The sequence below is a fragment of the Camelus dromedarius genome, chromosome 5, assembly GCF_036321535.1.
Source record: "Camelus dromedarius isolate mCamDro1 chromosome 5, mCamDro1.pat, whole genome shotgun sequence".
In the NCBI taxonomy this organism is placed as follows: Eukaryota; Metazoa; Chordata; class Mammalia; order Artiodactyla; family Camelidae; genus Camelus; species Camelus dromedarius.
The window spans coordinates 43,452,320-43,468,341 of NC_087440.1; the positions used below are offsets into that span (position 1 = coordinate 43,452,320).

General features: G+C 34.8%; 2 protein-coding genes across 12 annotated transcripts in view; one reads left to right on the top strand and one right to left on the bottom strand.

Moving 5' to 3' along the window:
- Window positions 1-585, bottom strand: part of SEC23A (SEC23 homolog A, COPII coat complex component) — a 56,628-nt gene extending 56,043 nt beyond the window's left edge. For 2 of the 6 annotated variants that reach the window (XM_031453631.2, XM_031453627.2), the window contains exon 1: window positions 452-576. The gene's annotated coding sequence lies outside the window, so the exon portion shown is untranslated. Of the gene's footprint in view, window positions 1-364 lie in introns of all 6 variants that reach the window. The other 4 variants (XM_031453629.2, XM_031453628.2, XM_031453633.2 and 1 more) reach the window with 3 other exon arrangements.
- Window positions 233-15,903, top strand: GEMIN2 (gem nuclear organelle associated protein 2). 6 transcript variants are annotated; one of them, XR_010380938.1, is made up of 12 exons: window positions 235-488; window positions 877-961; window positions 2,509-2,598; window positions 2,867-2,926; window positions 5,286-5,399; window positions 7,098-7,142; window positions 8,262-8,330; window positions 10,013-10,123; window positions 11,305-11,363; window positions 11,635-13,286; window positions 14,726-14,906; window positions 15,502-15,903. XR_010380938.1 is itself a non-coding variant. In XM_010983781.3 (10 exons), the coding sequence occupies exons 1-10, from the start codon at window positions 352-354 to the stop codon at window positions 14,763-14,765; spliced, it is 810 nt and encodes a 269-aa protein (XP_010982083.1). In that variant the 5' UTR covers window positions 240-351; the 3' UTR covers window positions 14,766-15,140. The 6 variants fall into 6 exon arrangements, 2 of the variants coding, with proteins under 2 accessions (XP_064341986.1, XP_010982083.1); XR_010380937.1 differs by lacking the exon at window positions 15,502-15,903 and having other exon boundaries at window positions 14,726-15,140; XR_010380939.1 differs by lacking the exons at window positions 7,098-7,142; window positions 15,502-15,903 and having other exon boundaries at window positions 234-488; window positions 14,726-15,140.
- Window positions 15,904-16,022: the final 119 nt, after the last annotated feature.

Sequence of the window (16,022 nt, forward strand, 5' to 3'; positions counted from 1 at the left end):
AAGCTCCATAAATGATCATTACAGTAACCTGCTCATTAACTGAAAAAATTAAAATTCCCACACTACTAGGGACGCATAAAAGTTAATAACCCTCAGTCTTTACTTAGAAGAGAGAACAGGGTGTAACACCCAGAAACACTCTAGAACCACTTCTACGAGGAACTAAAGTTTTAGCCTTCGTTACACCACCGGAGCCCTAACCTTGGGACAACCAGCAGGTTCGCTCATGCGCAATTGCGCCCCCAAGCCCCTCCTCTTGCTCAATTCCGCGCCAAAGGTACCCACATGCGGGCCTGTGCTGCGACCTAGACTTCGCGCAGGCGCTGGGTGGGACTGGCAGGATTAAAAACCATGGCGTGGGTACCTGCGGAGTCAGCTGTGGAAGAATTGATGCCCCGGCTGTTGCCAGTGGAGCCCTGCGATTTGACCGAAGGTTTCGATCCCAGCGTACCTCCGAGGACTCCTCAGGAATACCTGAGGCGGGTCCAGTGAGTGCTTTGACCCTGTGCGGGTGGGCTGGTCTTCCTTTCTTCCCCTGGGCACAGTGCGCCGTGCCCCGCTGGACGCTGAAATGTGATAAGTCCCGCCTCTGTTCTCGTCCCCAATCCACGCGAGCCGGTGGGATCAAGTTCCCTTGATGACGTCTTTGCGTGAGCGAGTTTCTGTGAACTTAATTTTATTAAACTTGGATTACTCGTGACAAGATATGTGCTCTTAGATTTCTTTGCTTTCAATCCAGATAATTTCAGAAATACATTGTTTAGTACCTCGATTTCAATTCTGAACTTTTTTCTGACTTCATAATGAACTGTAGAAGTGGGTCGGTTGTTTTACTACACACGAACAATAACAATCACATTTCTTGCTTATTTGTAGGATCGAAGCAGCTCAATGTCCAGATGTTGTGGTAGCTCAAATTGACCCAAAGAAGTTGAAAAGGAAGCAAAGTGTGAATGTTTCTGTGAGTTCAATTACCCGTCAGGGAATTTGTTTCCCCGCACAAATTAAAAAAAGACCAAGTTTCTTCCTATAGTATCAGACAGTATCAGTTATGATGTAGGTAAGACTTGACTACTCCATACGAAGTTAGATATTTGCTTTTACTTTTCCCCCGAAAAGGACAGTTGGCATTTACTGCCTCCAGAGAGGCTTTCAGTAACCCCGGCATTTGTGGAGATCTGCTCACAATACTTTAGAAACATGCACCAATATTAAAGGAGTCTTTAAATAGTTTACCTATGCTATCTTATTTTCAAGGTAACTTTTTCCAGTTCATAGTTATTATTGGGCTGATATTTAATCTTAGTGTAGTTTGCACGTTCTGAATTTGGGTTTTGTTTTTTAAGAATAGAAACCCACATATCTCACACTTTTCTGCCCACTGTGAACACTTTCATTCGTTTATTTATCCAGCACATTTGTTTTTACTAAGTAACTAGGAATACAACAGGAGAATATGACAGCAAAAATCCCTACCCCTTGTAGAGTTTACATTCTCCTGGGGAAGACAGTAAAATGAACAAATTAATTACATATTGTGACTGTTGCTGTGAAGAAAATTAACACATAAAGACCAGTAAGTAACAGGGAGAACAACTTTAGGTAGAGTTGCCATAGAAGGTCTTTGAGGAGGTGCTATTTAACCTAAGGTCGAAGGAGAACAGCAGCTTTTAAACTGTGATAATTTCCTTTCCTTTTAGTCCTAAGTAGTTCCTTTATCCTATGTTTATAATTGGGAGATTATAATCCAGACACTATAATGTTTCATGTAATTCATTTTCAGGTTTTTAGTTGAATGGAAGATGATGTCTTGTATACCTGGCTTTTAAAAAGTGACCACACTATGTTTTATTTCAAGACAGTATGTTATCAGTTGTGACCTGTGTGCTGTTTTAGGAAACAGAAGTAGTCCTTGTAAAGTCAAGTGTCTTAAATATTTGAGTACATTCTGTTCATACCAAAATTCTTTATTTGGGATATATCTCTCTTTTGGTTTTGAAGTGTTTTGCTCGTAGTGGAGGGATAGCTCAAGTGGTAGAGTGCATGCTTAGCATGCGGGAGGTCCTAGGTTCAATCCCCAGTGCCTCCGTTTAAATAAATAAATAAATAAAGCCAAATTACACCCCCCCAAATGAATAAAATTGAATTTTAAAAACTTATTAAAATATAAAGTGTTTTGCCATTACAGAAAGCTAGGACTAGATTATATCATCAGGGCTCATATTTCAATTTCTTAGAAACTCCAACTGTGAACCATTCTGGATTGCTCTTACTGAGGTGACTATATAAGGGTCTTTTCCTAACGTTTTAAACTCAGACATAAATAATTAAGTGAATAATTAAGTGCTTCTTCTTTTGCATCTGCAAAGAATACTGTCTTTATTGTATAGTCTTACTTGCTTTATTATTCACTTTTCACCCTGATCCTCCTTTTACTTTGCAGAGGCAAAGTTACAGATTCTAGTTATAACACTAACATTGATTCTAATGTTTTGAACTGATCTCCAGCTGTCAGGATGCCAGCCTGCCCCTGAAGGATATTCCCCTACACTTCAGTGGCAACAGCAACAAGTGGCACAGTTTTCAGCTGTTCGGCAGGTAAGTGTATTTTCATCATCTAATCACACTAAACCCTTCCCTCCCTCAGATTTGTTTCTGAGACTGTAGTTGGAAAAATATGGCTTGGGATTCTAATGTAGAAAGATAAAATACTTATGATTCAATTATTACATTATTACTGGAATTATCAGACACAATACAGTTTGAAACATATTTTCCTAGTTTTAGGATTGTTAGAATGTTGTACTGCAGTTGATTTCAGTTATGTGTTCTCTGAAGATCACTTGTGTGACTTTTCTTCCTTTAGAGCGTGAACAGACATAGGAGTCACTGGAAATCACAACAGTTGGATAGTAACGTGACCATGGTATGTAAGTTTCTCTGTTTAGGTTGCACAATGTATAACTATTTGAAATAGTCCATATTTACTTCCAGTCCTTAAAGGTTCACTTGCTAAATCCATATGATTTTCATTCTCTCCCATCTACCATTGATAGTAATAATTCCATTATCTTGGTAGCCTAAAACATACAGAATCAGTAATAGAAAATATTTTTATGACAGTTTTAATCCACAGCATCTTGAAAGACTTTGGATAGGTCTCTACATGCTTTTAAGGTTTCTTCTAGACATTTCCTTTTAGGAAATTAAATACATTCTCAGTATTTACAAAAAGATTGAATAAAGGCTTATTGGATTTTCCTAATGAAGTAATGGTGTCAATACCAGTGAATGACATTTTAGTAAAGTTTGTCATGCTTATTGGAAAGTAGTGTTTCCTACATTTTATCAGCTTAGATACAATTTTAAGCTCTTTAGTAGATATGTTACATCCAGACATACATAATCTACTGAAGAGCTGTTATATCTAGTGGGGGTGCTGGGGAAGGGATGGATACATTGTTTCAGAACAATACTTTTAACGTTTTAGGGCATCTCATACTCTTCCTGAGAATCACATGAAAGCTATTTATCTTCAGAGGGAAAAAAATGCACCTTTGCATCCAATTTTGCTCATAGTTTCGGGTAGTTTATAGATTTCAGATTTTTGAAGCCTCCTCTAGGCAGTGCTTCCTAACATGTTTTATATGATGACACATTGGGATAAATGAAGGAGGCTGCTCCCATAGCCTCAGATACCAGCTGAAAGCTGAGAGATCATTGTGACCTCTCTATATGCTTCCCTATCAGCTGGAAGCTCTGCTCTAGGAAAAGTGTGAAAGGCACTAGCATCACTTGCCCAAGATCATTTAACTCATAGAAGGTATAGCTGAGATTCAAACCAAACTTTGTCTAACTCTAAAGCCTTTCTCTGTGCTGTGAGGCCTCCTTGTAAAAAGAGGGAAAAGGTGGTAGGTAGGTAGACATTTTTTTTTTCTTGGTTAGGGTAAGGACTTTTGGGTACATACTTGCTAATTCAAAAAGAAGCTGTAACAATAACATTGTGGTGATAAATTTTGTCAAAAATGTAAATGATTGAGCACAATTGATTCAAAAATGAAGATCGTCCATCAAAACAGTGGACTATTACATAGCAATAACGTGCGTTCATCATGGCAGATGTAAACATTATGTAAATAATAATGTGAAGAATTTTTAAAGCACACTCTGATGGCAACTATGTAAATGTAAACATTGACTGATTGATTTATCCAACCATTTATTAAGCACCCACTATATTTAATAATCAGGGTTTTCAATGCTACCTGAAGTAGAAACAGTCTCTGACCTAAAGGAGTAATGGGAAGAGATGGATTTATTGTTCTAGGACAACAGGTTTCAACCTTTTTGGGATCTCATATTCATTCTGAGACTCTAATGAAAGTTATTCATTCTCAAGGGAAAAACTACATATATGTAAAGTAATTTGCAAAGTGATGTGTCCAAATAAAAATTGTTCTGTTAACTGAATCAATGTACTCTACACCTGAAACCAAGACAATATTGTAAATCAATTATACTTCAATAAAAATAAATAATTTTTTAAATTAAAAAATTAAGATAGCCTTATTGAGCTGAATGGTCCTGCTTTTTTCATCTGACAATGTAAGGAAGTATGTAATCTTCTCTGCAGTATACATCCTTCGTTCTTATAAGCATTCTTAGTGTATTTTTTTCCATACCAATTTCTATCTTTGTCACCCTCTTTTGGACACTCTCTTGCTTGTCAGCGTCAATTAAAGTATGATTCAGGCTAAACACGTCCCACGTATGTGTGACCACTTGGGTCCTGTATTATTTTGCTCAGGCTGCTGTAACAAAACACCACAGACTGTGACTTAACAGTAATTCATTTTCTCACAGCCTTGTAGGCCAGAAGCCTTAAGATCAAGATTTCAGTAGGTTTCTCTTGAGATGTCTCTCTTTGGCTTGCAAGCGGCCATCTTCTTGCTGTGTCCTCACGTGGTTTTTCCTGTGTGTGCACATGTCCCTCACGTCTCTTCATCCAAATTTCCGCTTCTTACAAGGATGCCAGCTAGATTGGATTAGGACCCACCTTCATTAGCTTATTTCAACTTAGCCAGTCTCCAAATAGTCACATTTCAGGGTACTAGAGGTTAGGACTTCAACATATAAATTTGGGGGGTACACAATTCACACAATAACAGGCACTATATCTTTGTATTGAGGTGGTGGGAATATGCAGGAATCCTCACTTCTATTTTCACTATTCAGTATTAAAAAAATACATTGGAGTAAGTAAAATCTTTTTTTTTTCCTTTTAGCCAAAATCTGAAGATGAAGAAGGCTGGAAAAAATTTTGTCTGGGTGAAAGGTTATGTGCTGAAGGGGCTGCTGGACCAGCTGCAAGTGAAAGTCCTGGAATCGATTACGTGCAAGTAGGTGATAATGTGGCCAGACAAACCAAAAAAGGTTATAACTTTGTACGTGACTTAGTATAAAGATTCAGAAAATAACAGCCTAGGCCAAATCCAGTCTGCATCCTGTTTTTATACAGCCCGTGAGCTAAACATAAAAACATAATGGTTTTTATGTTTTTAAAGAGTTGTTAAAAAAAAAAAAAGTAGTATGTGACTGGGACAGCATGTGGCGTGCAGAGCATAAAACATTGTCTGGCTCTTTACAGACAATATTTGCCAATCCTTGACTTAGTTTATTGGCTCTTTGACTTAAAAATTGGCAGCCTAGCTTATAAAACAATGTACTGTGACTTTTTTAGAGATGGCCTCATATCTCATGTTTTAGCTGTTAAATAATTTTTTGAGTTAGACAGGATTTTTTTTTTTTTAATGATGAGACATGGGACCAACAATGAGTTATGAGTAGTTAGGGAAACAAAGGAAAACATATGACATAATTAGGTGCTTAAAAATGTTTAGTAAATTTGCGTTTTCTGGAGACAAATGTTGAGGGTATATTTAAATTTCACATGGCTTTATTTTAATCATAAATTATGGGGCCAGCTGCTTCTTGTCCTTCAGGATTCACCTGCCCTCGAGTTTGCAGATGTTGCTATGAAACCCACTGAATACATCTGCATTACTGGTAACTCCCTATACTATGTTGTTCTGTTGAATAGGTATTTATTGTTTTTTATGAGGTACCACTTTGTGTTTTTCCCATTTAAAATTAGTTTATCCTCAAAATGCAAAAGCTCTAAAAATCACTAAATAAGACCCAAGACCCAATTTTTTAAAAAATTGCAAAGGAGACAAATAGACATCTCACAGAAAGGAAATACAAATTGTTCTTATATGAGAAGATGCCCAAACTCAATTATAATAGAAATATAGCTTATAACTCCACTGAGTTGGTGCTTTTCATATAACATATTGGCAAAGAAAGTTTGATATACTGTGTTAACAGGGCTGGGAAAACAGGTACTCTTACATATGGTGGTGGGAGTGTAGACAGATTCAAATCTCTAAGGAAGCTAATTTGACACTATTTCATATACAACCTGTGTTCTTTTGGGTAATATCCCTAATGTTATGTTTCACAATGTTTTAATTTGACAAAGAATTAAAATATATTTAGTTTATTACAAAATGTATACAAGTGAAATATACCATGTGAAAAACCATCTAAGAACATCGGAGTTTAATGCATGTTCTGCTAACTTTCTCACGAATCAGTGCTGTTTTCATAATTATGGCTCCCAACATAAACTCCAAAGTGCTTTTTTTAACTGAAGCAGATTACGTTTGAAAAAACTCATCCAAAAGCCCTTAATTCCTGAAAATGTTAGCTTTAGCTGATGATTTTGAAGAAGTATGTACAACATACTAATATCAGTGTCATTTTTGAAAATTTCATACTTTAATATCTTAATTACTAAAATCATTCTTTATTTTTAAATTTCCATTATTCAGATTTCAAGACAATATTTTCCTGGGCATTACCAACCTAGTAGTTCATGGAATGTTTTATTGTAATGGACAATGAAAAAATTTTCTTTTATCTATCCTTTGTTTTTAAATAATAGTGTATTGAGAAATTCACCAGTTTGAAAAAAAAAAAATGAAGCCCTTCCTTATAACACCATTTAGTAAATTTGAGTCTTGCTTTTCTTTCAGATTGGTTTTCCTCCCTTGCTTAGTATTGTTAGCAGAATGAATCAGGTAAAATCAATCTAATAATGAGAATATATGCATTCGTTTGTTTGCAGTGTGTGTTAAAGTATTTGAATACATTTACTGAATATTTACAGTATGTAGGACCCTGTCCTAAACTCTTTAACAGTTCTTATTTAATCCTCACTAAAATGGGGGATTATTATTAATGATCCATTTTTTATAGTTGGGGAAACAAAGTTGGAGATTAGGTCATGTGCAGGTGGTTTTTCAGCAAGTTTTAATGGCAATGCTGGGATTCAGTTCCAGGTTGATTTAATTTCAGAACTCGTGGTCTTGATTATAGTGCTAAACTATTGCCATGTATACATTTCAGTTGTAAGTCTTAGATTCTGGGGTTTGAAATAAATGCTAAGGCTAGATTGCTATTTCTCATTCCAGATGTCCTACACATTATATTAAGAATGAAATAAGAGAATTTCTTGGATCAAAAGGGAAGAAATATGGACTTTGATTTTTCAGTCTTTCAGGACTGGGAACTCTCTTATCCATTTAAAGAGCAAATAAAAACTTTGTTTTGCCTTCACATTAGCATTGCGTACCCTTGGAAGATAGATTTCTTTTTTAAGAGTCATACTCTGATGTAAATCATATACTTCTTTACTTGATCATTTACATTAAGATACTGTAGTAGTTATACTAAATTCAATGAGTGATTTTTTAAAGTGTCCATCTATATTTGAATTTGTCAGATAATATTTTCAGGTTTGTTCAATTCTATCTGCATGGCTTTAAAACTGATCTTTTTCCAGCTTTCTCTTTAGGTTTGTACTTTGATTTAATGAAAACGAGCTAAAGGTATTCATGCAAAGATTTTTTTAAGAGATACGGAATTTTTTAAGTATTTACAAACTAGATTAGTAGCTGCAGACTAAATCCTAGGATTTAAACTGAGGTATTGATACTTGAAAGCATATTTGTCTAAGAAGCCTCTTCTCACTGAGTGAACCATCTAATCAAATTACTGAATAGTCACAGCATTCTCTGGAAGTCTGAAGAATGAGGCCATTTTAAACAGTTGCTTTCTAACTAAACTTAGTGAAACTCAGGTTGAACTTGTGTTTTATTACTAATACTATTCTTCCATCTCCTTCCTCCTTTTTTTAGGCAACAGTAACTAGTGTCTTGGAATATCTGAGTAATTGGTTTGGAGAAAGAGACTTTACTCCAGAATTGGTAGTACTGCATCTTTTTATTTCCATGACTAAATTATAAACATTTATACTGGTTTATTTTTTTATTATTTCTTAAGATGTTTCTAGAATAGAATTATTGGATCACGGTGTCGGAAGCCTTTGTTACATCCTGCCAGATTAATTTCCAGAAGAATTGAACCAGTGTGTAACACCAGCAATGGATTCTTCAATTTATTTCTCTTCCCTACAACCCTACTTTAAGTTGAACCATATGAAATTTTCTTTTTTGTAGGTTGAAAACATTTGATTATCAGCAGTTCCACGTGGTTCAAGCTAACATTTCATAATTTGTGTTTATTTTTCAAGTTTAGTAAATATATAGTAGTGCTTCAAAGTAAATGTAGTATGTTTTATTATCATAACACAAAAATTTTTCCATGGATTGGTATATTAGCTACACCTTCAGTAGATAACTTTGTTCATATTCTTAGGCCACTATTTTAGTGGAATCTAGAACTTTAAATTCTATATCAATTCTTTCTGTCTGATAGCGACCTTTTACCAGTATTATTTATCTGACCTATTCTCTGTGTCTTCCTTTAATCTTTATTTTTTAAATTCTCTTTGTTGTAAAAATTTTTGGATTTTTTTTTTTTAACTTTTAAAGATTCCTCACTCAAGAGGGAGATAATTTTGGCTTTTCCTGTTAATTGGTGAAAACATATTACCAAAAAGTAGAGCTATATTTGCCAGAGGAACCATTAAAGTGTTTCTGAACCAATGCTAACTGATTTACTAAATTTTAACCTAGTTAATCCTTTGAGTTTTATTTTGAGTAATCTGTCTTTTAAATCAACAATGTTCAATTCCTCTGTCTAAGTAAGCATACCATTAGTACTCTAGTACTGAGAATATCAATGTTTAAGTAAAAACCTGTGTAACAGGAAGTTTGCTAATCATAAACTACCAAAAAAAAAAAAAAGAGAGAGAGAGAGAGACCTTTTAATTATTTCTTTTTTGGGGATTGCTTGTCTAATATTTTTTGAGAAATACAGCCTTATTTTGCCATCCAAGTGTGAAGTTATGAAAGAAGATTTTCAGCTATTTGGTTTGGGATTTTGCTTATATTTTTTATTATTGTCAGAGTGTGCTCACTAAGTTTGAGAAAAGGAACCTTTCAGTATAGATACACCTTAGTCAGTAGAGGTTTAAGTACCTTCTAACTGTAGAGGACATTTGACCACCTGAATGTCAGCTTTGTATCATAAATGTATCCCTGAAAATTTGAGTCAAGTTAAAATGTATAATAGCTTTTTTCATGTAGAAGAGAATCTTGCTTACTGTTTGTAAAAGAAAGCTGGATGTAAATTTTCTTATTTAAGAGAAAGCCTTATTGATTTGTGGTTGCTTGAGGAGCTAACTTAGTGTGTTGCACAAATTGCTATTAATTAAATTTATTTATTTATTTATTTATTTATAATTTGGGGGGCATTTAGGTTTATTTATTTATTGGAGGTACTGGGAATTGACAAATTGCTATTTAAACTTTGTTCTAATGTTCTTCAAGATTCCCCAAAGTGATGTGTTGCTCAGAATAAACGCAGCCATGTATACTGCTGGTGGAAATATAACTTGATATAACCTTTCTGAGGTATAGTTTAGTGATTGAGTTAAATTTATGGTGTAGTTTGCCTACTTATTACTTTTTAAAATTCTGTTTAGGGAAGATGGCTTTATGCTTTATTGGCTTGCCTTGAAAAACCTTTATTACCGGAGGCTCATTCACTGATTCGGCAGCTTGCAAGAAGGTGCTCTGAAGTGAGGCTTTTAGTGGTAAGTTCAGACTTTACTGTTTCAGATCAAAAGCACTCACAATTTATGTGGTGATAAAGAGTGAGTCCAATGAAATAGGAAAACGTGAAATATTTTATTAGTCAGGATTAGATTTAGCTACATAATAGAAGAGTCCAAAATAACAGTAGCTTAAATAAAATGGAAATATTTTTCTCAGACAAAGGAAGCCTGACGGTCGGCAGGTGAGGTCTAAGATGGCAGTAGCCCAGGCCTTAGGGTTCTGCCACATGCAGCTTCCATCCTCAGGCTCGCCTCGTAATCCAGGATGGATGCTGGGGCTTTGGCCATTGTATTTCATTGTAGGGAGCTGGAAAGAAGAAAAGGTGGTCATCCTCTCTAAAGAGGCTTCCCAGAGGTTCCACAAACACATCTGGTCAAAATAGCTCATGGGCCAGAATTTAGTCACATGGCCATAAGGAACTATGGGAAATGATGACTTTTAATTGGGTCACAGTGTGCCCTGCTGAAAATGAGCTTCATTTGCTAAATAACGGAGGGAGACAAGGAGTTAGAGTGGTCAACTAACAATCCCTGGCACAATGATCATTTTAAATTTCTCCAATCAGACCCTTCCTCTAACTCATAACTGCAGCAGTACAATATAAATTAATTTGATGCCTGACTAAGTCCACTTCTGATTTTTTTTCATTCCTCTTTTCCCCTCCGCAAAATGTGTACTTGTTCACCATTGGCTATTCCAAAATATTTTCATCAAACATCCATGAGAGGGCCCAAACTAACTTATATGGCCTGTACTCTGAGCAAAATGTACTTGTTAGTAAATATTCCCTGTGCTATGTTCCTAGACTTTATTACCCTCTCCAGAAGTGCCTTTTCACTCTGTTCCAGTCTGCATCTGAATATCATTTACTTTTCCCAGTCTGGCTCATATCCTACCACGTTCTGTGATGCTTTCCCTGATCCTCACAATTTTAAAGAATCTCTCCATCCTCTGTTTTCCCAGTATGCTTTGTGTCTTGTTTATGGTAGTATGTTTCTCAAGGAATCATTAACTCTACAGTTTCTCCTTTTTCTTTGATGTCTTCTATTTTCACATGATTATTACTATCTAATAAAATGTTCATGTTTCACATCTTGAAAGGAAACTTGTTTCAAAAATATTGGGGGACAACAGATTACATTTTAAACTTTCTTTTTAGGACAGCAAAGATGATGAGAGGGTTCCTGCTTTGAATTTATTAATCTGCTTGGTTAGCAGGTAAGTAATCCTTGGCTTCTTGCTTTATAATAGCATTATTAATGGTAATAGAGAATATTGTTCCCATTTTACAGTGAGGAAGTTGGGGTATGAGGAAACAATATTATATGTATCACAATTCCCTTTATTCCTAGTTTTTCTCTATAATGCTGCATTGAAGATCCTTATACGTACAGCTCTATTATTTCCTAAGGGTAAATTCCTAGAAATAAGTTAAAGGGCTTGCATATACTTCTAAAACTGAGACATTTATTGCCCGTTTGCCTTCCAGGAAGATCATACCACTCTGTGTTCCCACTAAAGTGTCAATGAGGTGCCTTTCTCCTGTTCAACACTGGGCATTTTCAGTTGATTTAAAAACTTCCATTCTAATAATAAAAAAGATACAAATAATTTTTATTTGCTTTTGTTTTATCTGTAAGGGTAAAATATGTTTCATTTTATTGCAGTTTTTAAAAAATTGCTTGTGTCTTATGTTCATTTTCAATTGGGGCATATTTTTATGTAGTATGCATTTGATTTCATTTCTTACATTAAAATTTATTTGAAGATGTTTTCATATTCTAAATTCTTATGTTTGTGTGTATATAAATATAATATATGCATACTTATTTTAGGTCTCTTTCTGGGCTTCATATTTTTGTTCATTGGTCAGTGTTTTTATTCCAATGCTAGTAACTTTTCAAAGCTTTATAATATATTTAAACATTGAGAAGATAAGTGATCCCATGCTCATTTTTTCACTCGCATAAACAAGATACTTTTTCAGAGTACACACATATTCAGCATGTAGTTTCTTGATCTGTAATAATTATGCTGATGATAGTTACTGCTGTTTCAGTAAGCTAGTACTTAATAGAATCAAGATTTAAACATATCATCTGACTTTATGAGAGAAGAAATGTCCAAGTGTAGTAGGTCATGATTATTTCTTTTCCTCAAAAAGTTAGGTAAAAATAGGAAAAAAGTTCTAGGACAGAAGTTTCTGAAGGTATAGGCTTCACTTAGGAAAACTTACAGCAAGTTTGAAAAAAAAGATAACCTAGGCCTTGACTCTTTGCAGTAGCAGCTTCAATGTAAGTATCAGGTATTGTTATAAATCTTGTGTTTTTTGTTGTTGGTTTTGTTTGTTTTGATAGCTTTAAGGCAGTAATTGCTAATTCATAGAAATACCTGGTCAGATGAGTGGGATCTTGTTCAAACAGGATCCCTTAAATATCAGCCACCTTGCTTATTTTACCATTGATAATTATTTTTTTTAAGTTTCTTATTGTGGAGATTTTCAAACACATACAAATATAGTAGAATAAACCCCCCAGACTAATCCATCACCCAGGTTCAACAATTGCTAACTCTTCACCAGGGTATCTGGTTTATCCCATCTGTTTTGTATTTCAAACAAATCTTCAACATGTCATTTCTCCTGTTTTAGTGTATCTAACTGATAAGGACTTTTTAAAAACATGACTGTAATATCACACCTAATAAATTTAATAACAACTCTGTGGTATTGTCTAATGTCCGGTCCGTGTTTCACATTCCCTAATTGTCCCCAAGATGTCTTTGTGTGTTTGAATTGTTCAAATCGGGATCCAAGTAGGAGGCACTCATTGCATTTGTCTGATGTCTCTTAAGTCTCCCCATTAGCCCCTTGAGTTTTTTTCTTAGCCATTTATTTATTGAAGAAACTGGGTCCTTTGACTTGTAAAATTTCCCACAAATTTGTTTTGACAGCTGTCTTCATAGTGGTAGTCAGTGTGTTCATCTAGCCTCTGTATTTTCTGGAAACTGGGAAGTAGGTCTCGAGGCTTGAATATACATAATGATTTTGCTTGTTTGACAAGACTCCGTGTGAGCTGCTGTGCCACATCAGGAAGCACATGATGTCCCACTTTTACTAGTGAGAAAGTTGACCACATTCAGGTAAAGGGGTATTGCAGCCATTATGCTTTCTGATACTCACGTTGTTCTCTTTGGAGCCTTGTTGGATCAATTAAATAAATTAAAATTTATTTGAAGATGTTTTCATATTCTAAATTCTTATGTTTGTGTGTATATAAATATAATATATGCATACTTATATTAAGTATGGAGCCCTGCAGATCAATTCTTATGCTTTTTGTTCTATAACCTTTGTGTTCTTTTTATTTTATAGCTTTCTTACTTTCTAGTATGTCAGAATGATTCAGATGTATCTTGGACACTTCTGGCTCCAGATCTGGACTCTCATTTTTCTCCTGGGAGTGCTGGTTCCTCCCTTAAAGTAGAAAATGGTATCTAGAGCCCACAATTTGGACATTAGGGAAGCTCGTTGTTGCTAGGTTGGTCGTTGTGTTTAGGCCTTTTCAATCAACAGAGCTGGGAAGTATTTTTTAGAAAGAGAAAAATAAAATCATGAGTTCAAATTGATATTTCAGTTCTAATTTAAGATTATTTAACTGTTCTCTGATGTTATATTTCTGTTCTTCAATGCTGAAAATTCTGGTTTCTAACAATATAATCCTTGGCTTTATCCTACAATTTGTATGTCATAGTTTCAGATTAATAATACTAACAGTTTTACTGATAGTGAAACTATTGAAATCATTTTAAGAATTCTTTGCAGTTCTTTTTATCTCTGATATATCTCACTAAGGACATATATCAGAATATCACATTTAAGGTCACCTGAAATTATTCTTCTTTGTGTGGTTATGCTACCAACTTGGTATAGGAGGAGATTAATTTGGTGGAGTTTGATTAGTTATTTTTTCTTTTTAATTTAATCTTATTTTTTAATTTCATAAAACATTTACATTATTCCAAAGTTAAAATTACAATTCAGGGTACATTTTGGAGCATTTTACAATCCACCTTTACCTGTAGCCCTTTTCTCCCTTTTGCAGTTATCCATTTTATTATTAATTTTCAATTTATCCTTTCATTCATTGTTTCTTTTAAAAACTATAAGCATATGTAACAATATATCGGCATTCCTGCGCATACTTATAAAAGGTAGCATGCAAAACATATCATTCTGTACCTTGTTTTTTTTATTTAATAAATCCTGGAAATCACATGGTAGCAGTGCAGATATTTTCCTCATTCCTTTTTTATGAAAGCCTCACGGTTTTCCACAGTGTAAATGTACTGTAGTTTATCAAACCAGTCTATTGATGGACATTTGGCTTGTTTGTGGCCTTTTGCTATTACAAGTAGTGCTGTGAGGGGGATGGTATAGCTTAGCTGGCAGGTCCCAGGTTCAATCCCCAGTACCTCCATCAAGTAAATAAATAAACCTAATTACCTCCCTCAAAAAAAAAAAAAAAAAGTAGTGCTGCAATTAGTATTTTTAAGCATACATTACATTCTTTTTTTACTAGGTATTTTGACCAGCGTGACTTAGCTGATGAGCCATCTTGATGTAGCTGATCTCTCAGGGATAGGAGGTACTTGTGATGAAGACAGCCTGAGTCTTAGGAAGTGCGATGCCAGTTCAAGTGCAGATTGCATCACATCTTCAGCACAATGTGAAGAGTCTTCATCTTAACCTGTGCGACTCAAGTTGGTATTCAGAAGATAGTGTTTTTTCAATATTTGACGTATCTTTGAAAGATCTTACCCAGTTTTGATGAATAGTTTAAACAGTTTTCTGTAGTCACATGCTTTTAAAACAAATTGAATGCCATTTATTGATGAAGCATTCTGCACAGAAACTGTGTGAAATTGTACAAAGGCCCTTGGTGCTGTTTCATTGTTCATTTACATATATACATATAAAATTTTATTGAAAATGTGTTTTGATTGTTAAAATTTTGTTTGACTCTTGAACAGAACAAAAGACAATGGATAAATGTCCTTAATCATCTAGATTATGTGGCACATGTATTCATAATCAGCAGCAAGATTAGCCTAAGGTTTTCCCTTTAAGCTCAGAACTTTTATTTTTAAATACTTTATTGCATAAACAAAACTTTTTCGTTGCAAGTAATTTTCAGTAACATCCTAATTATTGACTTTTCATTTTTCTGCCACATCTTTTGTTCATATCACTTATAATTTATCTCTTTCTATATCAGGCGGGAATGTTTCCTATGTTAAGTAACAGGAGATCCAAGTAGCAATGGTTTTTCACACAGGGATTTGTTTTCTTACACAGCAAGACGTCTGGAGGAGCTGGCTACTGGCACTGGTTCAGTGACTCCACGATACCAAGGTCTCTGAGTCTTAGCTTTTCCCTCGTGGTAAGATGCCCCTACAGTGCAGAGCAATGTGTCTCTATTCAAGACAGGAAAAGGGAGGAAAAAGGCAGAGCCTTCCACATCTGATCCTTTTCTCATAAAAGCAAAACCTTCTCTAGAAATCCACAGCAGATTTGTCTTCATCTGTTGATCATAAGTGTATAAAATCATCACCTCTAACTTCAGGAAAACTGGGGAAATGAAACTGTAAGCTTTTCCAGTCTTTCTAATGGGAAGTGGAAAAGGAAAAGGGGATTAGGAATAACTGTGGATCAGGCAACCAATAGTTTTGCTACTTTTTATAAATGGAGCAGATATAATTTTATATTTCAGTCTTTTCTGCTGTTGTGTCTTCATAAAACTGATTTTTCAATGGTAGTCTAAGTTGTATTTTACCATAATTTAAACATTCTCTCATTGTTGAATATGTAATCTTTCA

Coding starts and splice junctions, on each gene's coding strand:
- GEMIN2 (XM_010983781.3), top strand. CDS start 352: ATGGCGTGGGTACCTGCGGAGTCAGCTGTGGAAGAATTGATGCCCCGG. Junction 5,400..7,097: donor CTGGAATCGATTACGTGCAA/GTAGGTGATAAT, acceptor CTTTTCTTTCAG/ATTGGTTTTCCTCCCTTGCT. Junction 8,331..10,012: donor GAGACTTTACTCCAGAATTG/GTAGTACTGCAT, acceptor AATTCTGTTTAG/GGAAGATGGCTTTATGCTTT.